The 23799-nt window shown below is 42.9% G+C and overlaps 1 protein-coding gene across 1 annotated transcript in view; it reads right to left on the bottom strand.

Annotated features, from left to right (window-relative positions):
• The window catches only part of CAVIN1 (caveolae associated protein 1), a 72787-nt gene extending 50885 nt beyond the window's left edge, over nucleotides 1-21902 (bottom strand). Inside the window, exon 1 of the mRNA XM_068263518.1 lies at nucleotides 21285-21902. Within this exon, the coding sequence (XP_068119619.1) occupies nucleotides 21285-21710 (426 nt within the window). The 5' untranslated portion in view covers nucleotides 21711-21902. The remainder of the gene's footprint in view (nucleotides 1-21284) is intronic.
• Nucleotides 21903-23799: the final 1897 nt, after the last annotated feature.

The following is a 23799-nucleotide window of genomic DNA, read 5'->3' as shown; positions in this document are numbered from 1 at the left end:
TTTAATTACAGCAGCATGTAATATATTAAAACTATAATGGCCAAAAACTGAGAAATAATAATTGTTTTTCAATTATTTTCCTATTTTTTCCTATTAAAATGCATTTAGAATAAAATAATTCTTAGCAAAAAGTACCACCCAAAGAAACTCTAATTGGTGGAGAAAAAAAAACAACTTATAGATAATTTCAGTGTGATAAGTACTGATAACGTTATTGGCAGATGAATGGACGCAGTGCTGAAAGGTGAAAATTGCTCTTCAAAATTCAATAAAAAATGATAATATTTAAGAACTATTGCTCTGGTTTTTAAGGGGAAAAACCATTGGAGGTGAAGTGGTTAAGCAATACCAGTTGCCTGGCTATGCTGAACCTCTGCCTTTAATACAGGTAGTCCCCGATTTACGAACGCCCGACTTATGAATGACCCACCGATACGAATGGCATATATTCTGTGGGAACAAGTAAAAAAATAATCATTTTTCAAATTGGACTTGGATTTGGAGTTTTTGAGAAAATCAATTTAAAGAAATTCAAAGAAAAATGGCTTTTAAACTTGTACAAGCAAGTAAAGGGGGCAGAGGGGACACAGAGGAGGACACTGGAGGCACAGGTGGGCACAGAGGAGGTACAGGGGACAGAGATGACACTGGGGGACACTGGAGGCACAGAGGAGGTACAGGGGACAGAGATGACACTGGGGGACACTGGAGGCACAGGGGGGCACAGAGGAGGTACAGGGGACAGAGATGACACTGGGGGACACTGGAGGCACAGAGGAGGTACAGGGGACAGAGATGGCACAGTGTTCCAACTTCAGAACAGATTCAGATTAGGAGGATCAAACCTACAGTCCCTATCTCTTTTGTTAACCAGGGACTACCTGTACTTTTCTGTTGTCCTGACTTCCAGTCCCAGCGACACACTGGCCAGTAATCATTAGTTAAATTGCACCTGAACTTTGAACTTCCTCTCTGCTCTAAACGTTCTTTGGTACAGTTGATACAAATCCTGCAATACATTTCCAGTCTGTCTACTTACTGCTTTCATAGAAGCAGACATAGGGTTAACATCCTGTGTTTACAAATTTTAGTTCATTAACCGGGGACTACCTGTACTTTTAGTCATAGACCCTGAACAAGCATGCAGCAGATCAGGTGTTTCTGACATTATTGTCAGGTCTGAGAAGATTAGTTGCATGCTTTTTTCTGGTGTGATTCAGACACTAACGCATCCAAATAAATCAGCAGGGCTGCCAGGCAACTGGTATTGTTTAAGAGGAGATAAATACGACAGCCTCTATATTCTTCTCACTTCAGTTGTCCTTTAATCCTGACATCAGAAGACATATGGCAGCACCCATGTAAACAGAAACACTACAGTAGTTAACTGCGGTAATTGAAAGCTGTGCCCCTTTTGTGGCTGCTTATTCCTGCCAGGGCATAGATTTAAATTACTGTGCCTCTCCCGCTGCCGCAGGCCACACGCTCAGCCGCCGCTATGACGGAAATGCTCTCTGAGGCGGTCAAGGGACAATTTCATTGGCTCCTGACCCCGTGATTGCTGTGAGCCAATTTAATTGGATCACAGTGATCACAGGGTCTTTGGCTCTTAAGTGGCTCACAGAGCTCTGCCGTCACAGCGACGGCAAAGCGAGTGGCCTGCGACAACATGTGAGCGGCATAACTGGCGAAAGCGGCAGGGTTTGTTTGGCGAGACGTCAGTAGGCCACGTTTTTTGGTACCAGCAGTCTCTAGTCTTTAAGGGGCCTGCTGGTACGCAAGTGGTTAAAAGCTTTAAAGTGACCCTAAAGTCAGGAATAAAAAATGAGTTTAACTCACCTGGGGCTTCCCTCAGCCCCCTGAAGCTAATCGGTGCCCACGCTGACTCCATCAGATGTCCCTGGACCGGCCGGCGGCGACTTCCGGTTTCGACGTCACCGGCCGACAGGCTGGGAACGCGAGTGATTCTTCGCGTTCCCAGCCAGAATATCGCCCCCTATGCTGCTATTGCGGCCTCCCTATGCTGCAATAGGGAGGCCGCAATAGCAGCATAGATGGAGTCAGCGTGGGCACCGATTAGCTTCAGGGGGCTGAGGGAAGCCCCAGGTGAGTTAAACTCATTTTTTATTCCTGACTTTAGGTTCACTTTAAATCACCTGAGAAAGATGAAGGAATTCTTTAAAATATGACCCCAAAGCTCAAATGGTATGAAAAGCAAAGAAGGATCCATTGCCAGACTATACTGTATATACTGCCTCCTTTATAAAGAAGATACATTCTGTAGTCGATCACTGAGCTGTTGGGCTTAGGGGATGCTACAGTCCTTTAAAGAGTAACTGTCAGGCTGCCAAAGCTAATTTAAACCTCTATTCTCCTGTGTTAAATAGTTTAGAAGGAAGCCAAAAAGGCAATACTGAAGTTAAAAATCTCTCTTACTTTTGATGTGTGCTGAACAGCAAGGCTGTTGTTCCCAAGCTCTTAAAAGGACGAGAGGCCGCATAACATACTGCAAAGCATTCTGGGGCTACTTCTCCCCACCTTGAGTCCTCCCCTCGCCTGCTAGTGAGAAGTTACAGGCTCATGTTACAGCAGTTTGTAATGCAGCCCAGCTCACAGCACTGAAAAATCACAGGGCAGAGTATACTGCATGAGTCCGCTATTGTTCCTAGCCACATGGATAATTAATATTCACTGCACAGTAGTGTTGTCCATTACGTTCTTTTTTGTGAGTGGAATCATCAGGAAGCAGGGAGGATATGACGACACAATTGGCTGCATAGGAGACAGACAAACATGGAACCTGCCATGAGCTGTCAGGAGCATCATTCTCTGCAAATACTATATAAAAATTCTGTGAAATCCAAACGTGGACAGTGAAATGCATATGTAATGTAAGTACAGCCATATTTAGCTACTGATATATGTGTTTTTTTTCTCTGAGACCTTATACCTAACAGCTCCTCTTTAAAGTACACATTTCACCCAGATATTCACACCATATTCTCACTCCTGCAGCACTAAATAAAACCTAAGATTACGGATCGGTTCACATTAGCTTTTGTCAACGGAACTGGCTGTACGGTTCTGTGGTCCGTTCTGCTGAACGGACAAAAAAATGCTGCAGGACCTAATTTCCCTGACTTTTTCGCTCAGTGGAATGGAAACGGAAGGATTTGCAGCACAATAGGAACCTATGAAAACGGACGTTTTACAGCACACTGGCTGTAAAAACAGACCGTTTTCCCAGATCCAGATGGCCGAATCCGTACGGCCGGTGCCGCAAAAAACGCAGATGTGAACCGGGCCTAACTGAACTGACTGGACAGTGCCACGGAATATGTTGGCGCTTTATAAATAAATAATAATAATAATAACAGCATCTGTTTTAGAACATTAATGTACAGCTTTGACTTTGAAAATATATTTAATAACTGTTACTCAGTCTATAAAAAATTCTGTTCAAGTAAAAATATGACAGACTTAGATATCACACTTTTGAAATGGGATCATAAATGTAATAGGGGCCAAATACAACACATTTGGGTCTTTGCCATGGATTGCAATAGCGTCTGGCACCTGTTAAATGGCGGGTGCCCATGGAGACTACACCATGAGCTTCTACTAAAAGTAACTAAGCCCTTGGTATGCGCTTTTCTGAAGGGATGTTACTATGCTGCAATTTGTGCAGTGTTAGCAGTGGTAGTTGTTGATCTGTTGTGTAGAAATCGTCAGCTTAAGTATGCCATGGGCAGAATTTTGTTTTTTCGTTAACCGGGTACTAGTTGCTCATAGGCTAAATAACCCGCGATCACTTGGACCTGGTTTATTCCTAACCTGTTCAGTGATGCCCCCATTCACCCTGGGACTTCAAGATGGTTGTACTTAAATTAAGTGGCGAAGCTTGGAATTGGCAGGGGGGCACTTTATGATGAGAGCTATGTAGGGACTTGGTGTACAAGTGAACACCTATAATAAGCCAGCAAGCTTCTAGCACTGCACTTTTGGCTGTACCCCCAACCCCGGTGAGGTGTGCTGGACTTCCCACCTGGGTACCGTCAGGTTCCAACTTCAAAATATTGATTAAATTAACAAAAATACACACTGAGCCTTCATGGAACACATGCTGAGTATTTTTAAATTATCACTGAGTATTGCTATTTATGCTGAGTATTGCTCTCGTCTCTTCCAAATACTAACATGGAATTACATCGAAGCAAGGAGTGACCCCGTGCCGTCCTTTCTACCCTGGTCACCACCACCACCCCCAGCACTCCAGCACCAGACTTTAAGGTTTGATCGTTTCTTTTCAATGTATGGCATATGTGTTGTATTACAAAATACGAAGATATCTCAATTGTTTGGCCACAGAAGAAATAAAGCATATATGGTGACAGTGCCCGGTCTGCCTCAATGTACAGTAACTTTATCTAGTGTTTTCCGCTCTTATGTATCCGGTTGCACGTCACCTGGCTTTTACACAAAGGCTGCCATACAGGTGCAATAGTGGTGCTTAAGCACGGCATCTTTACAGGTGCGATCCGTTTTACCCCTTCCCTCAGCAGATGCACCTGAGTGCCAAGTGTAAACCATTTCCTACAACATCCAGGTTTAGGGTCGGTCCACACTAGACCCGGTTGTAGAACGCAATACCCGGTCCGGGCTCCCGTTTTCAGAAAGAGGAATGCAAACAGATCTGTGCCGCCCTTTTACAGTGAACGTGTTTGATCCGTTTGCGTTCTTTTTTTTCTGGCTCAAAAAAACGGATGGCTGTGACTGAGGTGGTAGCAGCGAGGCCGGAGGGTAGCGGGAACAGCGGCTCACCTGGGTCCCCCCGTCCCCGCTCTCCCTCCAGCTATTGTTCGGCAAAAGTATAGTGAGCGAGTGGGGAAGCACCTTACTTCCTCTGCTCGCCGTGACTTCCGGCAATGCCGCCCTCTAGTGGGCAGCATTGCCGGAAGTCACACGGCGAGCAGAGAAAGGCAGATAATTAATTTCCCTCTCGCTCGCTCTTACTTTTGCTGCACATAGCTGGCTGAAGGGGGAGCGATCCAGGCCCCAAAATAGAGCCACAGATAAGTTTTTTTTAAATAAGTGTGAACCTACCCTTAAAAAAAAGCCTCTACTATCTATCTACTTACCTAGGGCTTACTCCAGCCCCTGGCAGCCTATTGACCCTCGCCGCAGCTCTGCTCGCGGAGGGTGTCCTGGGGTCCCCTCCTTTACAAATGCCGACCTCTCCAGGTCACGCATACGTAGCCTAGAAGACATCGGCTAGGAGCAGAGCTCCGGTGAGGGATAGATAGGCTGTAAGGGGCTGGAGAAGCACCCAGGTAAGTAGATCTTGTTTTGTTTTTTTTACCTCGGATGTATCCTTCAAGAGGTTCTGTGATGATGCAACACTCTGGCCCATATCAAATTCACTTTTTCTGCTGAGTTTTATGCTAGGAGATATTTTTTCATCTTCTCTTTTAAATAACTTTTCAGCTGATTGCAATTGAAAAAGTACCAAAAAGTAGATGAACAACAACTATCACAATTATTTGAGTTTTTTTTTTTGCTTGCTGTTGGTTTAAAAGGCATTTTATTGACAAGGTGTGAAATTATCACCGAGGAGAAAACTCAGGAGAAAAAGTGAATTGCATTGGCCCACTACTTCTAACAGGGTAGAGAGAAGGAAGAATCCTAGACCGAGCCTGTGGTCACATAACCACCATCTTGAAAGTACACTCATTATTATAATTTGAATAGTAAACTACACCCATTAGTGTGATGTTTTTGCGGAGGGAGAATAGGGAGAATAAAAATAAATTATTTTACAAAAAACAAAAAAAAGGCTGGGGTTGAGCTTTAAATTATACGTGCATGGGAGTTCAGGATATACTGAAGAAATGATGATGCAATGGAAGAAAAATAAGATTTCAATCAATTAACACACACACACACACACACACACACACACACACACACACACACACACACACACACACACACACACACACACACACACACACACACACACACACACACACACACACACACACACACACACACACACACACACACACACACACACACACATCACTCTTGTCAGTTGCCACCAAGTAACATCAGGTTATTAGTCTAAAAATGGAGATGGCTATCTTCTTCTCTTTGTTGTCTGAACACACTTTCAAAACAATACTCTATTATAAACTAGAGCAGCATGAGTCATGTTTGAAGTAAGAAGACGTTTATAACAAACTACAGAAGTTTCCTTTCCCAACAAGTATAAACAGAACCCGCATTTTATTACTCTATAGAGTGACTTCCTTTACGTTCTACTTCCCCATCAACTCACTAGAAGCTGAACACAGTGGGAAGGAATTATCAAGACAGGTGCCAAAAACTGGACCACATGGAGCTGTTGCTGAGCAACCATCTGGTTCAGCCCTTAAATGAAATTAGGCTTCTGACTGGTTACCCGGGGTAAATGTTTCCTTTCGTTCACTTTTTTTTTAAGTTTCCCACCTACGGTAAATAAATTATCCCCAGTGAAATCTTCACTACACTTCACTTCTCTTTTAGTATATGTAGATATAAAGCTGGTGTACTTATCAATTAATTACGTGAAAATACTCTGGATGTTTCCTGGTGGTGTGGTCTTATAAAGGACTAGGGCAAAGCTTTATAAATCAGGGCCCTTTTTTTTGAACACAATGATGATTTCACTCATTTTAACGTGTTTTTGTGCCATCCAATGGGTGTACAGCATGGTTGGGGTTTGCAATGGAAGGGGAAAAAATACAACAGGAGAAAATTTGTAATTACTAGATTGTAACAAAATTGCACAGTACTGTGATTGCGATGCAAATTTCCTGCCCTCCTATACTTTGTACAGGAGCGCAAATGCACAAAAAATGCAGCAGGACTGACATTTGCCTGAACGGCGGTGGAACCAATTTTGACATGCTGCAAGATGTCAGTCCACTGTGGTCAATCGGGTGCACGGCAGTAATGGCGAGCCATATCAGGATGAGAGACAAGTGCGACAAAACCCCCAGAGCTGCCCCCTAGTGTATAAATGTGCCCCTGTGTATACAGCTAATGGAAGAGCTGGGGATTCTGAAAAGACGGATGGGCAGCGCGCGGTGGGCGACACAGAACAGGTAATGTAGAAATGCACACATGGGGGCACATTTATACACTAGGGGAGCAGCGACGATCTCAGACAGTTTCCAAGAGATTTCATGCTGAAGTAGATTGGGAATTAGCCTGCGGTGTATGGGCAGCCGACAGATCTCTCTCTAATCAGATTCTATCATAGAGAGATTTGTCTCTAGTTTAAATCTGCTCATCATTGCTAGATGTATGGCTAACTTAACATTAGTAAAAGTGATGGAATAAACCATTGATAAGTTCATGCCATGAACACATCAACACAGATAACAGTGCCAAGAGCTTGATTTCATCCACCATGCCAGAAGGTCCATCTACATCATTCTGAGCATGCTGATGATTCCTGTGCATTCCAATCATTGTAAGGGTTAATGGTGAATAGTACAAGCACAGAAACAATACATGGAGATTCACAGATCCACTCACCGACAGCCAAAAAAAGGGCTTCCAGCATGGAAGTGTAGGAAATACCCTTTTGTAACTAAAGATTGTTTTGGGTGACCAATCTAACAACAAGCTGCTTGTCTTTCTCCCGAACAATCATTTCTCCTTTATGGAGAGGGCAGAGTGGCAAAGTGTGTGTGTTTGGGGGGGAGGAGCAACTGAGTGAGAAATACCAGTAGCCAAGGATAGGTGTAGGCCTGACTGGGTTTGGAGGAGGCATGGCCAAGTATGAGCACAGCTGGGACATGGATGGGAAGGTGCATGCTTACGTATATCTGTGTTGCCGGTGAGTTGGACAAAGGGTGAGACGAATGACGGCTCTCCCTGCTGCCGCAAAACTCCCCAGCGGCGTTAAATACTATTCCACCTCCGAGTTGTAATTCAGAGTCCGGCTGTAACGAATTTCTCGGACGGAAATTGCTGCACCCGCTCCGGTAAGCGTACGTTCTATTGCGGAAGGTGGAACTCTGTCTGCATCCTCCTCGCGAGTCTGTGCGGGCACATCGCGCCAAACTCACCGGCATATTGCTCTACATGACCCTGTTTCCCCCGCTATAGGGAGTGCGTGCGCACACCCGCCTCCCTTTTATACTCGGAGGAAACGTCGCAGCTGACTTGGAGGTCAGCTGACGTCAGGCAGGACCTTGAGCCTGCTCTGACTGGTTGCAGTTCGGGGAGGTCCTTTATGTCCCAGGCAGTATATAAGGAAGTGCATGACATCAGAACTTCGTCTGTGTTTGCGACACCCTGTGTTAGCGCTCAGACCTTAGACAGTTCCCGGTGTGTAAAGTGCGGCAGGACCCCATTACTTGCACACGCAGTTAGCCTGATTGAACTTATTGTATTTGCCGTTTGCCTGTTCCTTGACTATTCTCTCGCCTTCTGATATTGTACTTTTGCCTATCGGATCTCCTGCTGACCTTGGCTCGTTTCCGACTCTGATATCTGTCTTCTGATTCTGTACCTCACTGCCTGTATCGTTGCCGAACCTATTTCTGTCCGACCTTGCTCTCCTCAGTGGCTCGTCTCCCACTGAGGGGTTTCCGTTCTAGAGATTCGCCTCTCTGAGACGCCTGGCCTCTAGTACACCATTACTAATAGAGGCTGAGACTCCTTCAGCTCGTGCTCTGCTCAAGAGTCTCACACACAGGGTTCTCATTCAGGGGTTCGACACCCTTGAGGAATCGCAGTGTGGTGGATATTTCCACAAAGCTTCTCTCATCTTGAATTGTATTTTTGTGTGTTATTCTTGTGTGTTCACTCCTGTGCTACTACCTGCATTATTTGGCGATTTTGCAGATCGCCATATAATCAGTTAGCCTCTGCATTACTGGTGATACTGCAGATCACTAGTGATCAGAGATTCTGAGTCTAACACATTCATTACACCGGCAACCGCCCTGCGCAGTATTACATTACTGGTATGGGGCACCTAGTTTCGTCGCTGAGCGCTGTGCGCCAAAACAACCTGCTTCGAGGTGCATGGTCGGCATCTGAACCAGGAAGTCCTACAGAATTCAGGAAGCCACCAGAATTTGTAGAGCCCCATACAGTAAAGCAGTGCAGACAGCCTATGTTGCTTAAGGTGGCCACTAACGGTCCAATTTCTAGCAACAAATCGTTTCAGCCATCAGATAATTCTGATCAGTAGAAAAATTGTTCACTACACCATCAACGAACCAATCTTTGCTTCCTATCTATCGCAGCCATCAAGAAAATCCAAATTTTTGCTTGACATAAATCCAATACCCGTTCATAATCGATTGTGCCCATCAACTGAGATTATTTACAACCAATCCGATCAGAACGATTTTTTGCTAGAAATTGGACTGTTAGTGGCCACCCTCATAATGCAATCTTACCTCCAGTCCTCTAGTTTAATATGTGATGATGCTTCACAAGATCACTTTAAGCAAAGCTTTTCTTTTAAAGAGATCACCACTAATAGTGATGATCGTAATTAGCTAATTACGATTACGCAAATTTCCACGTACATTTTTGCTATTTCACCTACACGTAATTACAATTTGTACATTCAATTGATTTCGCAGTCATTTGTATTTTCGCATAAAATTTTGCGTAATTTCCTGCCGACTTTGGCAGTGAATAGCAAAGCAGTGAATACATGCTATTGACACCAAAATTACTACATACGAGTATGTTAAGGAGAATAGTGGGTACAAGTCAAATAAAAAAAATTTTTTTTCAAAAAGACAAATTAAAAATGCAAAGAAAAAATGTTTTTTAAACTCAGAAAAATGACAGTTTAAAAAACATTTTTCTTTGCATTTTTAAAATTGATTTTCTCAAAAACTACAAGGCCTTTTTAAAAATTCTTTTTTTTGGTAGCAATAGCAAATATGGGGGCTTTGCTATTAACCACGAAAGATGGCACACAATGATGTGAAATTTAGCGAAAATTGCGCAAAATTATGAAATATTACTATTAAATACAAAATTAATTACGATTTTCCCTGAAATTTCGCATTACGATTACAATGCTTAATTACGAATTTAGATGCAAAATTTCGGCCCACCACTGCCACTAACATCAATAAGGAGACTGCTGTGGTATTCAAATTTAAATGTGTTAAAAAGTATGTACCCCATTACAATTATTCTATTAAATGGGCAGTGGAAGCAGACATGCACAGTGCACACATGACTATGAACAATCTGCTATAAATGATTCAGTATATTGTAAATTGGTAGCTGAATGTCTGTCTGTCTTCTCATAGCAAGCAGCACGCCTCCTCTGCAACGCATGACCGCTATCACAGGGGAGAATTGAGAGCTGATGAATGAGGGAGTAATATTGGCCACTTTATATAGTGATCTCCTACTGAGATGTGCAGGCATGTTACTTATGCTGCAAAGACTTTCAGTTCTTTAGGAAGACTCTCTCCTCCTGCCACCATCATATCTGACAATGGATTAATCAAGCGTTCAGGCAGGGACGGTTTAAGCAACAATGGGGCCCCAGGGCAAAATACACCTGGGGGGCCCCCCCAACATATACCCCGGAACAAAAATCGGCATTAGGGGACCTTTTTTGCAGCTGGTATAACAGGGTGTGAAGTCCCAATCGGTCGGAGCTCCACATTCTGGCTATCCCAGCCTGCATGGGGGACAAGGGGTTAAAAAGTTTCAGGAGGGGGGACCCCACGTAATTTAAAAACAAAAAAAAAAATTGCTACAATCTAAACATAAAAAAAAAATTGGGAAAATAGAAAAAAATGCCAGGGATCTTCATACAGCCATATTGCGGCTGTATCGCGATCCCTGGCCAAAGCACTGCGGCTGCGTATAGACCCCCTGGAAACCCCGTCAGGAAATTTATTGCGCTTTCGTTTGATGCATGTAAAATTACACTACTGTTAGGTTTGCTACTAAAAGTGACATTTACCGCCTTTAAAAGTATACTTATTTCCTTCGAAACTTTAAAAACGATTTTCTCAAAAACTATAAAGTCTTTTTGAAAAATTGTTTTTTCCTCTTATTCCTAATGATCTCCTTAACATATCCTGCAAATTTAGGGTTTCTAGCATTTAAGGTGGATTTGCTATTAACCATTAAAGTCGGCAGGTTTTTAAATGTGTATTTTTTTTTCCTTTGAAACTTTAAGATCGATTTTCTCAAAAACTATAAGGCCGATTTGAAAAATTTGTTTTCCTTTTGTAGCCACTGGGGGCCCCTACAAGCTCTGGGGGCCCTGGGGCAGCTGCCTCCTTTGCCTTAATGGTAGCGCCGGCCCTGCGTTCAGGGTTGGTCTAACAAAGTAAAACTAAATGCTGAAGCCTCTTACACACATACCAGGACTGTCACCTCCAGGGATTGAGACTTTTCATTCCCTTGCATTTAATAGGTTTACTATTGTCCCCATTGATATTCTGGCATCAGTATTGGGATCTGCAGTAATGAGACAAAAGGCCCACACACACGGTCAATCAAACTGCCTGATCGTCATCTGATTTTGATCTGTGTGTATGGGTGGCAAATGACTAGACGAGCGATAGATAACATGCAGTTTGCCCGATCCCACCGGTGGATCAACTCACACGACTGTTGGGCTGATATCTTGCATTTGGTCATGTGTGTACAGTTTGTTTGAATCACTTGTACTTGTTTTGAATGCGGCCACAACGTGCAGTCCATCATGCCGCTTGCACACGCAGTATGCAAATGAGTTGGTGGTTCAGTTGGTTGGTGCAGAGAAAATACATGCCATGTACTCGCTTGCAGTGGCGTAGCTAAGGAGCTGTGGGCCCCGATGCAAGTTTTACATTGGGGCCCCCAAGCACTCTATACATAACAATTGATACGGCGCACCAAAACCTGCCAATGGCAACTACAGTGTCAGAGGTGCCAGAAGGGGGTGGGGAACAGTTTATTAATGATTACCACTATTCAAAGCATCTATAGAAGTGATTATTATGAGACCAGGACCCATAGAGAGCTAATACTGCAGTTAAGGGAGGGCCCTTTGGGGCCCCTCTGGCACAAGGGCCCTGATGCGGTCGCAACCTCTGCAACTCCTATTGCTACGCCACTGCTTGCTTGATTGGTCGGTCATGTCATGGAGTTAGTTGCGCACTTTGTTGGACGTGTACGAGCTTTAACTGGGACTTGTCTGCATGTTTCCTCTGCATTCAGTCCACATCTACATCTGCAAATACAGTTATATAGGTGCATAACATTGTACATGTTAACTAAACTGCTGCACCAAGAATTAAGACAATGGATACTGGAATTTTTGCACAGTGATTACAGTGAGGCTATAGCCCCTTGTGTCCCACCCCATTCCACTGCTCCTGTGCACACCCCATTCCTTGGAACGCTCATACTCCCACCAAAGCAATGAGTCACAGAATACCAGAGTGCACTCATCCCTTTGGCAGGGGTTCATACACACAGGCAGAGTTAACTTACAAGACAGAAATTATCTTTCTTTTATGGTTCGTTTGTAACTTGCAGTGATTCTGTAAGCTACGGCTGTTTATAGGCACAACATACAAAGTGCAGACACTGACACAGACTGGTAGGAAGTGAGACAATGGTGCTGCAGAATTCCTGTCCTCAGGCTTTCAAGTTTAAAGGGAGGATTGTTTTTCACAAGCAAGCAGGTCGGATGTAATCCCCTGGCAGCATCTACCTGGAGAAATATTTAAACGAGTTCAATGTGTCACCTATTTAATAACAAAGAAAAAGAACCGATTTAAAGTGAATTTAAAGTGGAACTGAACTCTCGCACAGGACAGAAGGAAAACAGAGAGAAATGCACCATGTATGTGTTTAGAGAGTTTAGCCTAATCCCCCCTCATCTGTGACTAATCACTACTGTAATTTGATCTCTTCAGCTGTGTCAGCTCAGGAATCTCCTCTGCCACAGCAGAGCAGCTAATTTTTAATAATTTCATGAAAGCAGGAAGTAGACACACTACTGATTTATTGCAGGATTTGTATCAGCTGTAATAAAGAAATGCTTTTCTTTAAAGGTTATTATGCTGTTGCAAATATTATAGAGCAGAGAGGAAGTTCTGAGTTCAGGCCCGCTTTAATGCAGACCTGAATTTGAAGAGGAACAAAAATGTGACCTTGGAACAGGAAGCCTGAGGGTGCTCTCTACGCATGCGTAGGCTTCCTGGCTTCTTCCTCCTCTGTTCCCCTCCCCTCTGCCGCATGTCCTCCTCAGTATTAATTTCTAAGTGAAGTCACTGCAGATGATTGATTTATTACTGAGAAATAGCCCTGCAAAGTTCCAGGGCTCGCAGGGCTTTACTTCCTTGAAGAGGCAGAGCTTTGCGCTGTAGCTCTTCCTCCTTCGCAGTCAATCTCCACCGATCTCCGCCTCTCCTCACCCCTCTCAGTCTTCTTTTACTGAGAGGGCTGGGGAGGAGGCGGAGATCCGTGGAGATTGATTGCGGAGAGGCAGAGCTACAGCACAAAGCTCTGCCTCCCCAGGGCAGCACAATCTGCGACCTTCAAAGGCGTGGAACTTTGCAGGTCTTTTTCTCGGTAATAAATCATTCATCTGCCGCAGGGATGCAGCGATTCCACTTGGAAATGAATGCTGAAGAGGATTTTATGACAATATAAGGTAAAAAAGAGATCGTAGAGTCTCTTTAAATGCGTACTCAGTGGCTCTGCTCAGGGTCCCTTTAAGGATGGGGCAGGAGGGTTATTAAAAGTTTTGCAGGGAGGTCCAGTGATTTTTGGTTACGCCTCTGTTACTCAAGAATAGCTCTAGTCACCCCCATCAGAGTTTTTCTATGTGGGACCCCATGATCTGCAGTTACACTTCTACTTCAGTTCTCTGGATAACCAGCTAGAATGATTATAAACGTTTGTGACATATTATTTCAGGTGCTGTTCTGCAAAAACATGCTGAAGTACTCCATGGAAAAGTTAATTCATAGTGAATCCCCCTCAAATAATGATGTGCTTTTTTGGGCAGTTTTTAAAACCAAGGATATTTCTGAAGCACAAACATTCAGTGAGAAATCATCAAAATATGAGACCCTCCCTGGAAATTAGGCACAAGTGGGAACTGCATCTCTAACAGCAATCTCTCTGCAGCTCTGAAATGTTGGTTAGCTCAGTTTTAATAGCTGAAAATATGTATCTGCAGCTACAGGCTACAGTAGTTATTGCTATCAACATACAATTCCCTTAAATAGATGAAAGTCCATTTTGATTGGGCGGGGCACTAGGATATGGTGGGAAGAACTGGATAGTATGTGTCACAGCAGTCTACAGATAATAAGATCATTTCCAGCGCAATTCAGTTAGATTTTGGACAAGAACACAAAGGGTACTCTCCTTCACACCATTTCAGCACAAAAACACTCATAAACGAGGCACTAGTGTACAATGAAGACATTAACCTACCAGTACATATAGATCATCTGCTACTGAAAACATAGTTAATCAGTGATTTGCTGTCCTAGAAAAAGCAAGCTTTTGAAGCCCTCCTCTCTACTTTTAGAGGTCTTTCATATGGGCAGCTGAAGGCGGTAAGTTCACCTCCTGTCAGTTGCTGTCTTGCACCGGCCAGGTTGCATGGAATCACATCTGAATGTGACCTCATCCGTGCTCAGATGCAACATGTTGCGGTTGTCTGCTGCTGGGTAATGCCACCGCCTATCAAGCACTGGCACACAAACATGGTGTTACAAACCCTGCCTCCTGCATTTTAATTGCATCCGAATGGCGCTTGTGGATGGCAGAAGGGACGCTAAACTGGCCTTCATCCTTCCGTCTGAAAGAGGCCTTAGTTTAGTTTGTATAGTACAAAGAAATGTTACAACCTGTTTGGGGTTTTGATTGCTATCTGTGTCCCTGACTGCTCTTAGGGCCTGTTCTAGTGGCAATGGGGCCCCAGAGAAAAATTAAGCTGGGATAAGTGGCATTAGGGTAGGGGCCCCTTTATTTCTGGTAAATCCCTCCTCCCCCCCAATGACCCCTTAAGTTGGCTGCTAGTCCCTCTCGCTTGTGTGTGTGCGTTCAGACCCACTAGTATTCTCCCAGAGTACTTCCAAAGCCTTCATGAGGACTTCTAAATGCGACCTGTGAGGACAGTGGTGGACTAAGGGCTCAGAAAGAGAACTAGGAAGGCTCATTGGGATTTAGGGGTTGGTTCACTATAACAAATAGCATGCCTTATCAGAGTTAACATGGCAACCTGTCAAGTTTCCTGTCAAGTGACAGACAGCCTATTGGGCCAATCAAAGTGCAGGGATAATGTCCTTTAAAGTAATTGGAACCGCAGGGGCTCAGGGCAGGACGAGTGGAGCTCTTGTCATCACCAATTAGCAGGCATAAGTTCGTAGCGATCGCTATGCTACTCTGATAAGGCATGTTAACTCTGGTAAGGCACATTAACTCTGATAAGACATGCTAACTCTGATAAGGCATGTTAACTCTTGTTATATAGAATTAACCCCCTAGAGTCTTCCCTCTACATAGGTGAGTATCTAACTTTTTTAATTGTCACTTTAGTATTACCAAAATACTATGCAGCACCATACATTAGTAACATTTATACATTACAACAAACAACTACATAAACATGACACAAGACAGGAAAAGAACTATGCCCTATCAGAGTCAGGCTTGAAATAAGAGATTAGAGGATTACTTAGATATTGCCACATATTCCTCTCAACTCTTCCAATGTTCCACCATGAATTTGTGAAAGTGCCATGTTCATATTCCATGGCTTATTTGACCCGTGTCCCACCTGTGCAGAGAGATCCCTGCAGCACCTTGGCCAGCTGCCTTTCACATGAATTACTCCAGGGCTCTGCTGCTCTCTTAAATGACAAATCTTCCAGCATGCTGTAAATGTAGTTGTCACAGGTCTTGCTCATTAGCACCAATGCTTGCAGCCGAGCCCCAGAAAAAAAGTATCCTAGTTTTGGATTATGTAGACAGAGGTTAGAGCATTTTCTGGTTAAAGTGGACCTGAACTCTTGCACTGGACAGAAGGAAAACATAAATTCATCCTTTTTATATTTAGAGAGTTTTGCCTGTATAATTCCTCCTCATCTGTGACTAGTCACAATTGTAATTTGATCTCTCAGCCGTGCCTGCTGGCTGCCTCGGCAGAGAAGCTAATTTATAAACACAGGATGTTAACCCTATGTCTGCTTTCATGAAAGTAGGAAGAAGACAGACTGCAGATTTATTGCAGGATTTGTATCAGCTGTAACAAAGAAATGTTTTTCTTTAAAGGTTATTATGCTGTTGTGTATCTTATAGAGCAGAGAGGAAGTTCTGAGTTCAGGTCCCCTTTAATGGTTTATCCATCGCTACTGGAGAAAATCTCCCTTGCTTCCTGATCCTGACACTTCCATGGCTTTTATATGAACTCTAGTGATCACGTGGAAAAGGAAAAAGTCACCTGAAGTGACTTCTATAAAAACAAGTTCTGTACTTGCCTTAGCAGTGGGGAGCCCCTTGATGATCCAGAGCCATCCTAGATTCCCTACAGCTCTTTGTTACAGTGCTGGGTCTCTTTAAATCTGTTCAACAAAAGCATGTCCAATAGGTTTATTTTGGCCATGAGCACGGCTGTGGATGAGCCCATCTGGACTGGGCATTCCTGAGTACAGTCTGCACATGCCTAGGAGAATAAAGCACTTGTGAATAGAGGAAAAAAGCTGTGCACAAGCAGCTTCGCTCTACTGGGCATGTGTGGACCTTAATTGCACATGCCCAGTCCGGATGCGCTCACTCACACCTTAAGAGCAACACCAGGACATTAAGAGGGACCATGTTCTATGAGGATCCGGAAAACTTCTGGACTATCCAATATTTGTCTACTGAGGTAACTAAGGTAACTATACTCCCCACCCCACACACATGTTTTTGCATACCTCCCAACTTTTTGACATAAGAAAAAAAAAGAAAACTTTAAGACACACCCCTCCCACACCTCTAACCACCCCCCCACCACAGCCCTCACCATGCATATCACAAGAAGCAAAAGATGTAGTTTTACCATGCAAACCACACAGGTCCTCTCTGTTATCATTAATTTTCCATTACTTCAACATTTGAAAGTAGGAAATATATTGATTTAAAGAATAGGAATAAAGTTTCAAGTCAGTTAAACACAATTTAAAATATATTTACAAAAATGGCTACATCAGTCTGAAAAACTGAAGAAGAAAGAGGGACAGGATGATTTGGTTCTCAAAGAGGGACTGTCCCTCTGGAAAAGGGACAGTTGGGAGCTATGATTTCTGGTTTGCTTTAATTTGTTTGCTGTGTTCGTTCCTATTGTAGAGAATTACCCCTTTTCGGATCAGGAAAAAAACTGAGTAAAATCTCTCAGATGGGGAGGCAGACAGCAGTAAAATCTGTTTGTAACCCCACACTATCCAAATCTAAATAGTTTTTTCCTCCTGGAGTTTAGTATTCATAGATTGATTAGACATGCATGTACATGACCTGTTCTTTATTGACTTGACTCAAAATGATCTAATTCTAGAGCATTGCCCAAAAGACTGTGTGACCAGTGGTGTGGCAATAGTGGTTGCAGAGGTTGTGACTACCCTGAGCCCCTGGACCTGAGGTGCCCACCAGAGACCCTCCTTCAGCCACTGTATTAACATTTAATTGGTGCTATACTGGCATTCATCACCTCTGTACATGCTTTGAATAGTGGTAAAAGTAGTAATCAATAACAAACTGTTTCCTTCTTCTGCTACATCTCTGACATTCTGGCTGTCCCTGGCAAGTTTTGGTGCACCTTATTAATTTTTATGTGTAGAATGCTTGAGAGAGCCCAATTTTTGTTAATGTGAATTGTGTTGCATGCTGGAAAATCTGCTGACAGACTGCACGGCATGTTTCAGTGCTGTAGTCTACATGCTTGATGCAGATGTATCATACAGCAGGTGCAAGCAACGGACACAGCAGCTACATTGTCCTACATTTTCTTCCTTGCAATCCAGAGCACTGTGCTAGAATGTCTCCTCATAGCTGTAGGCCCACATCAGTACACTTCCTAAACAAGTCATCCAAGTCTCATCTTCAAAAAGAGTTTATTTGGCATGCATGTCTTAGCCACACCCTTTAACCCCATACTAGCTCAACCTCCTCCAATGTTTTAAATAATATTCAATGAGCAAGGCAAGGAAAGGAAATAAAAAACAAAAACAAACGAATATTGGTGGTTTTTTTCCCATGTATTTCCCCTGATGATCAATAAGGTACATCCATAGTCATTTTGAGGACATGGAGGACATCCATAGTCATTTTGCTTAACAAAACCTGCCCATAAGGTATCTTATTTCCGCTAAAACGATAATGATAGGATAAGATGAAAAAAACAAGAGTTTCTTGAAGCGCAGTTACAAACACAAAGGTTGTGAAGCTTTCATTCATATTTTAGTTTCCCATAGACAGTCTGGTCTCTAAGGTTGCATTTCCACTTGCTGTGTTCCACTCAAAAAAGCAGAGCGCTCACATTTTGCCGATTGCAACAGCACCGGGATCAACATGTAAATCGCACTGCTACTTTTCCATTAACGCATTTCAACTGTTCCCAGAATTGCAATCAACATGCATCATTTTTGCTGCAATCACGATCCTTTCCTGACGGTTCTCGCAAATGCAGGCTGTTTGCGCTTGTGATCGCGCTTTCAAGTGGAAAAGCACTGACCAAATGCCATATAATCAGATTAGACATAGGCTTTATAAGCTTACCAACTATGTTGTATGAGTGACTATCAATATTTTAGCTTGCTTCTTATTCAATTAACTTTTTGTCCTAGGAGGTCATTTTTCATCTTCTCTTTAAGATAACTTTTCAGCACTCTGCAATTTAAAAAGTACCAACAAGTAGGTGAAAAAGTCCTGTCACATTATTCTGACTATTTTCTTGCTTCCTGGTAAGTTGTGAAAATATCACTTAGGAGAAAACTTGGAGAAAAAGTGAATGGAATAAGAATGATTGTTTATACCATAGGCAGGGGGGTAACTAGAGGGAGCAGCCCCAGTGCAGTAAGGGGGCCCCAAATACTACTTTACTCCCTTGATAAAGTGGCCCATCCTTCAGATCATGTGGTTTTGTGGCTACACTTGTTATGGGTGTGAAGAGTATGACATCCACACTTGTTTTATGACTCTTGCAAGATGGGCCCCAGGCTCTGCGGGTCACCAGGGGTTGGCAAGGGAAAGGGTGTGGACATTCGAGGAGCCCATCAAAGGTTTTCTGGGGGTGCCCAGTATTTTGTAGTTATGCACCTGACCATAAGTAGAACATTTAGGTAGGCCCTTAACCCATACATGGTGAGATTTCACAGAATTTGTACAATCACAATTTATGGTGCATGTTGACCATAAGTCTTATTTCACAGGGTATAGAACAGTGATGGCTAACCTTGGCACTCCAGCTGTGGTGGAACTACAAGTCCCATGAGGCATTGCAATACTCTGACAGCTCTTAGCATAACTCTGGGAGGCAGAGGCATGATGGGATTTGTAGTTTTGTCATAGCTGGAGTGCCAAGATTAGTCATCACTAGTATAGAGTATTCAGAACACCTTATGGGCCATATAGGAAACGTTAGCCGTGATAAGATACTTGATATACGCTTTATCTTTGTAAGTACAGAATTATGTATGTATCTGATGTTCTCTGTAAAGCACTGCAGAAAAAAGGTCACTATGTAAATTAATAGTAATAATAATTATAATAATGATGATACAAATATTTATTTCACATTATGCTAAAATAAAGACACTGATGTCAAGAGGGTCACGGTAAATATACGGTGTCAGTGTCACTATAACATTTTCAGATTGGTTATTTTGAACCTGTTGGTCTTTTTTCTCATGCATGTTTATGTCAGGAAAATATGATGTCAGTGTGACAATAAAGTTTTCAGATTGGTTATTTTGAACCTGTTGGTCTTTTTCTCATGCATGTTTATGTTAGGAAAATATAATTCAGCGTGACAATAACGTTTTCAGATTGGTTATTTTGAACCTGATGGCCCTTTTTCTCATGCATGTTTATGTTTGGAAAATATAATTCAGCGTGACAACATTTTCAGATTTTGAACCTTTTGGACCTTGTTTTTTTCTCATGCGTGTTTATGTTAGGATGGCAACAGATATACTATACTATAGTACACCATTCAAGGTGGTTGGGCAAGGTGTGAATGCTTTGTTACTACACAGTTTTTTGTATTTCAATTTATACATTCAATGTAGGGTGCCATATTTATTAGATGCATCAAAATATCCTGCAGTACCACTTACTTTTTTTTTCTTTTTGATAAATATGTTTTGTTAATTATTTAAAAAGGGTAACATTTAAAACTTTTTAAACTATAATATCAACTTAAAGTTATTTTAATCAGAATATTTAAAATGATCTCTTAGGAGAAAAAGTGAATTGAATAAGTGCCAGTGTGGTACTCGTAAGAGGTAACTGCTGGCACATGCAATACAGTTGTGCTAAATGGGTGTTGGCTCACCTATACTGGTAGGTATTGGCAAGGCAGCAATACACATCTTGTTTTACACTGTAAAACTGTTGCTTGCAAGTACAGTTTTTAAATATTAGATATATTATATGGATTTCAAATATTAGATATATATTTTCAAAAACAGATATTGGCTGAATTACAGATTGCAGAATGGATGGGAACTTTTCAGGGTTGGGATACTTAAGCGGATAATTTGACATTCAATGTGACCCTTTGGTTCAAAAGTATTGGCGCTATAGTAGTGGGGAAAGGTTATGGTTAGGAGTACGCATAATAACCATATGGGATAGGTTACATTTAAGAATATGAGGGTTCAGTTTAGGGTTAGGCATGGCCTGGGGAAAGGTTAGGGTTATGCACACAGGAGGGTAAAATCAGGGGTGGGGACATTCCAGGGATAGTTTGGGCTAGGCATGGGTCAAAGGTTAGGGTTAGGTGGAAGATTTATGTTTCAACAAAAAGGCCCAGAGCCCAAAATATGCCTCCAGAATCTCTGGCACCAGAAGTGCAGTGCCAATATCCAATAGACTGGGTGCAGCTTTCATAGCACATACAAGTGGAGGTAAGTAGTACAAGCGGTAGATGTTGCAGCAGCAGATGAAGGCAGTAGTAGAGATGTTAGTATATCCATGTCTGGTGAAGCGGTTAGCAGCATGCACAGGTGTATGGACATAGCTCTCACCTGGTAAATCATGACTTTGAAGTTCCTGCGCCTCAGGAGCTCAGATTCATTGCTCTCCAGCTTTTTGATCTGCGCTTGCTGCCTCTCCAGGTTCTGTCGGACTGTCTTGACGTTGACGCTCACCTTCCGCACTTTCTCCAGCAGCTTGCTGGCTGTGTTGCTGGTGGTGGCATGAGACTTGCTCAGTTTTGTCAGTTCTCCTTGTATGCTGCCCACCACATTCTCCATCTCCTGCTGCCTCGTCTCCAGTTGACTTTGGGTTGTCTGAATCTGGTCCACAGCCCCAATGATCTTATCCAGCAGGCTCAGCACCAGCACCCCATTGATCTGGTCGGCTTTGATGGGCTCACTGTCTGATGTTTCTCCTGGTGGAGTGTCTGGAGTGACAGTAGGCTGCTCGACAATTTGCAAAGTGGTATCCTCCATTGTGACAGCTGCCTTCAGTTGGAAAAAGTTTCAAAAATGCCTTTAAACTGCAGAGCTGAAAGGGAAAACACGCAGTGCGGGGTCCAGAAACTTAGATAATACTGACTACTGGGATGCTGGCCAGAAATAGCGAGCATGGGAGTGTGTGTATGTGTGTGTGTGTGAGCGAGCTTCTATGCAGAATAGCAGTCCTCTGCATAACTGTACTGGTAGGGTTGGACCTGAGAGGAGGGGGGGGGGGGCAAACTGTATTCCCTGACTCCCTGTCATTGGCTAACTCCACCCAGAGTATATTGGAGAAGCCTGCTGCTAACCCAACCTCTCCCTCTCTTCTTGTTCTGAAATGATTAAAATAGTTATAAGGGAGGTGACTGGTCTCCTTGCATGCAAGCACAGGCTGAGGAATGTACCAGCAGAGGGAGAGTGGAGTGCTCTCTGGCTTATGGTGTAATGGGGATTCCTGATGCATATTAACCATTTCACTGACACAAGGCAGATGCAGTGCTCACTGGGAGATAATGATCAGACACAGTCTGTACAGCAATCAAGAGTGAACTAAGCCATAGGAATCAGTCAGATTTAAAGGGAACTTCCACTTCCATTAAAATAAAATAAAAAAAAAATAAAAAAACGAAATAGCAGTTATCAGAGTTTTACAAGTCACTGTGTCATAACATTTTTCAACCAGTTATAATTGTAAAAAATGATGTTTATTGATATACTAGTTCCTATCCTGCCCGTTTAATAACGGGCACTGGGGAACCCTGCGCGAGAATGGCTGCGATCCCACGCACATGCGCACACGACCGTGGCACCCAGCACACACTCACATGACTGCGACCGACCACGCACGCGCAGATCCACGACTGCTGCTCGAAGCCCTGCCACACGCCAAGCAGCTGGCATGGACGCACAGACAGAGCTACACAGAAGCTCACAGCATTGAAGAAACAAAGGAACAGGAATGCTGCAATACAACAATAGACATAGGCCAGGCACAGAGGCTGGGTTCACATATGATATAGCATGAAAAAATAGCGTTTTAGGATGGTGCGTTTGCGTTTTGCTATTGCGTTCTTGGTGCGTTTGCGGATTATTATTTTTACGCAGATGTGTTCTTCATGCATTTTAATGCGTTTGCGGTTCGCTGATGGAAAACGCATATGTGTTTTGTATGCGTTTTTTTTTTTTAAGTATACAAATCACTAGGAAGACAACAGGAAGCAGAAACACATCACAGAGAGACCTTACTTTTTAATGAAAAAGGCATTAATAAACGCATGAAAAACGCATTGCATATGCATTACCATAGACTTTCATTATATGCGTTGTCGCAGCCAGCCTGCATATTATCAGGGCCGGTTTAAGCAACAATGGGGCCCCAGGGCAAAATAAACCTGGGGGGCCCACCCAACAGATACCCCGGAACAAAAATCGGCATTAAGGGACCTTTTTTGCAGCTGGTATAGTCTGGGTGTGAAGCCCCAATCGGTCGGAGCGCCACCTTCTGGCTACCCCAGCCTGCATGGAGGACAAGGGGTTAAAAAGTTTCAGGAGGGGGGACCACACATAATTATTTAAAAAAAATTCCCACACTCTAAACATAAAAAAAAATTGGGAAAATAGGAAAAAATGCCAGGGATCTTTATACAGCCATATTGTGGCTGTATAGCGATCCCTGGCCAAAGCGCTGCGGCTGCGTATGGACCCCCTGCAAACCCCGTCAGGAAATTTATTGCTCTTTCTTTTGATGTATGTAAAATTACACTACCGTTAGGTTTGCTACTAAAAGTGACATTTACCGCATTTAAAAGTATACTTTTTTTCTTTGAAACTTTAAAATCGATTTTCTCAAAAACTATAAGGTCTTTTAGAAAAATTGTTTTTTCCTCTTATTCCCAATGATCTCCTTAACATATCCTGCAAATTTAGGGTTTCTAGCATTTAAGGTGGATTTGCTATTAACCATTAAATTCAACAGGTTTTTAAATGTGTATTTTTTTTACTTTGAAACTTTAAAATCGATTTTCTCAAAACTTATAAGGTCGATTTCAAAAATGTTTTTTCCTCTTGTAGCCACTGGGGGCCC

The sequence above is a fragment of the Hyperolius riggenbachi genome, chromosome 12 (genome assembly GCF_040937935.1).
Source record: "Hyperolius riggenbachi isolate aHypRig1 chromosome 12, aHypRig1.pri, whole genome shotgun sequence".
In the NCBI taxonomy this organism is placed as follows: domain Eukaryota; kingdom Metazoa; phylum Chordata; class Amphibia; order Anura; family Hyperoliidae; genus Hyperolius; species Hyperolius riggenbachi.
This window is presented reverse-complemented; position numbering and strand designations above follow the sequence as displayed.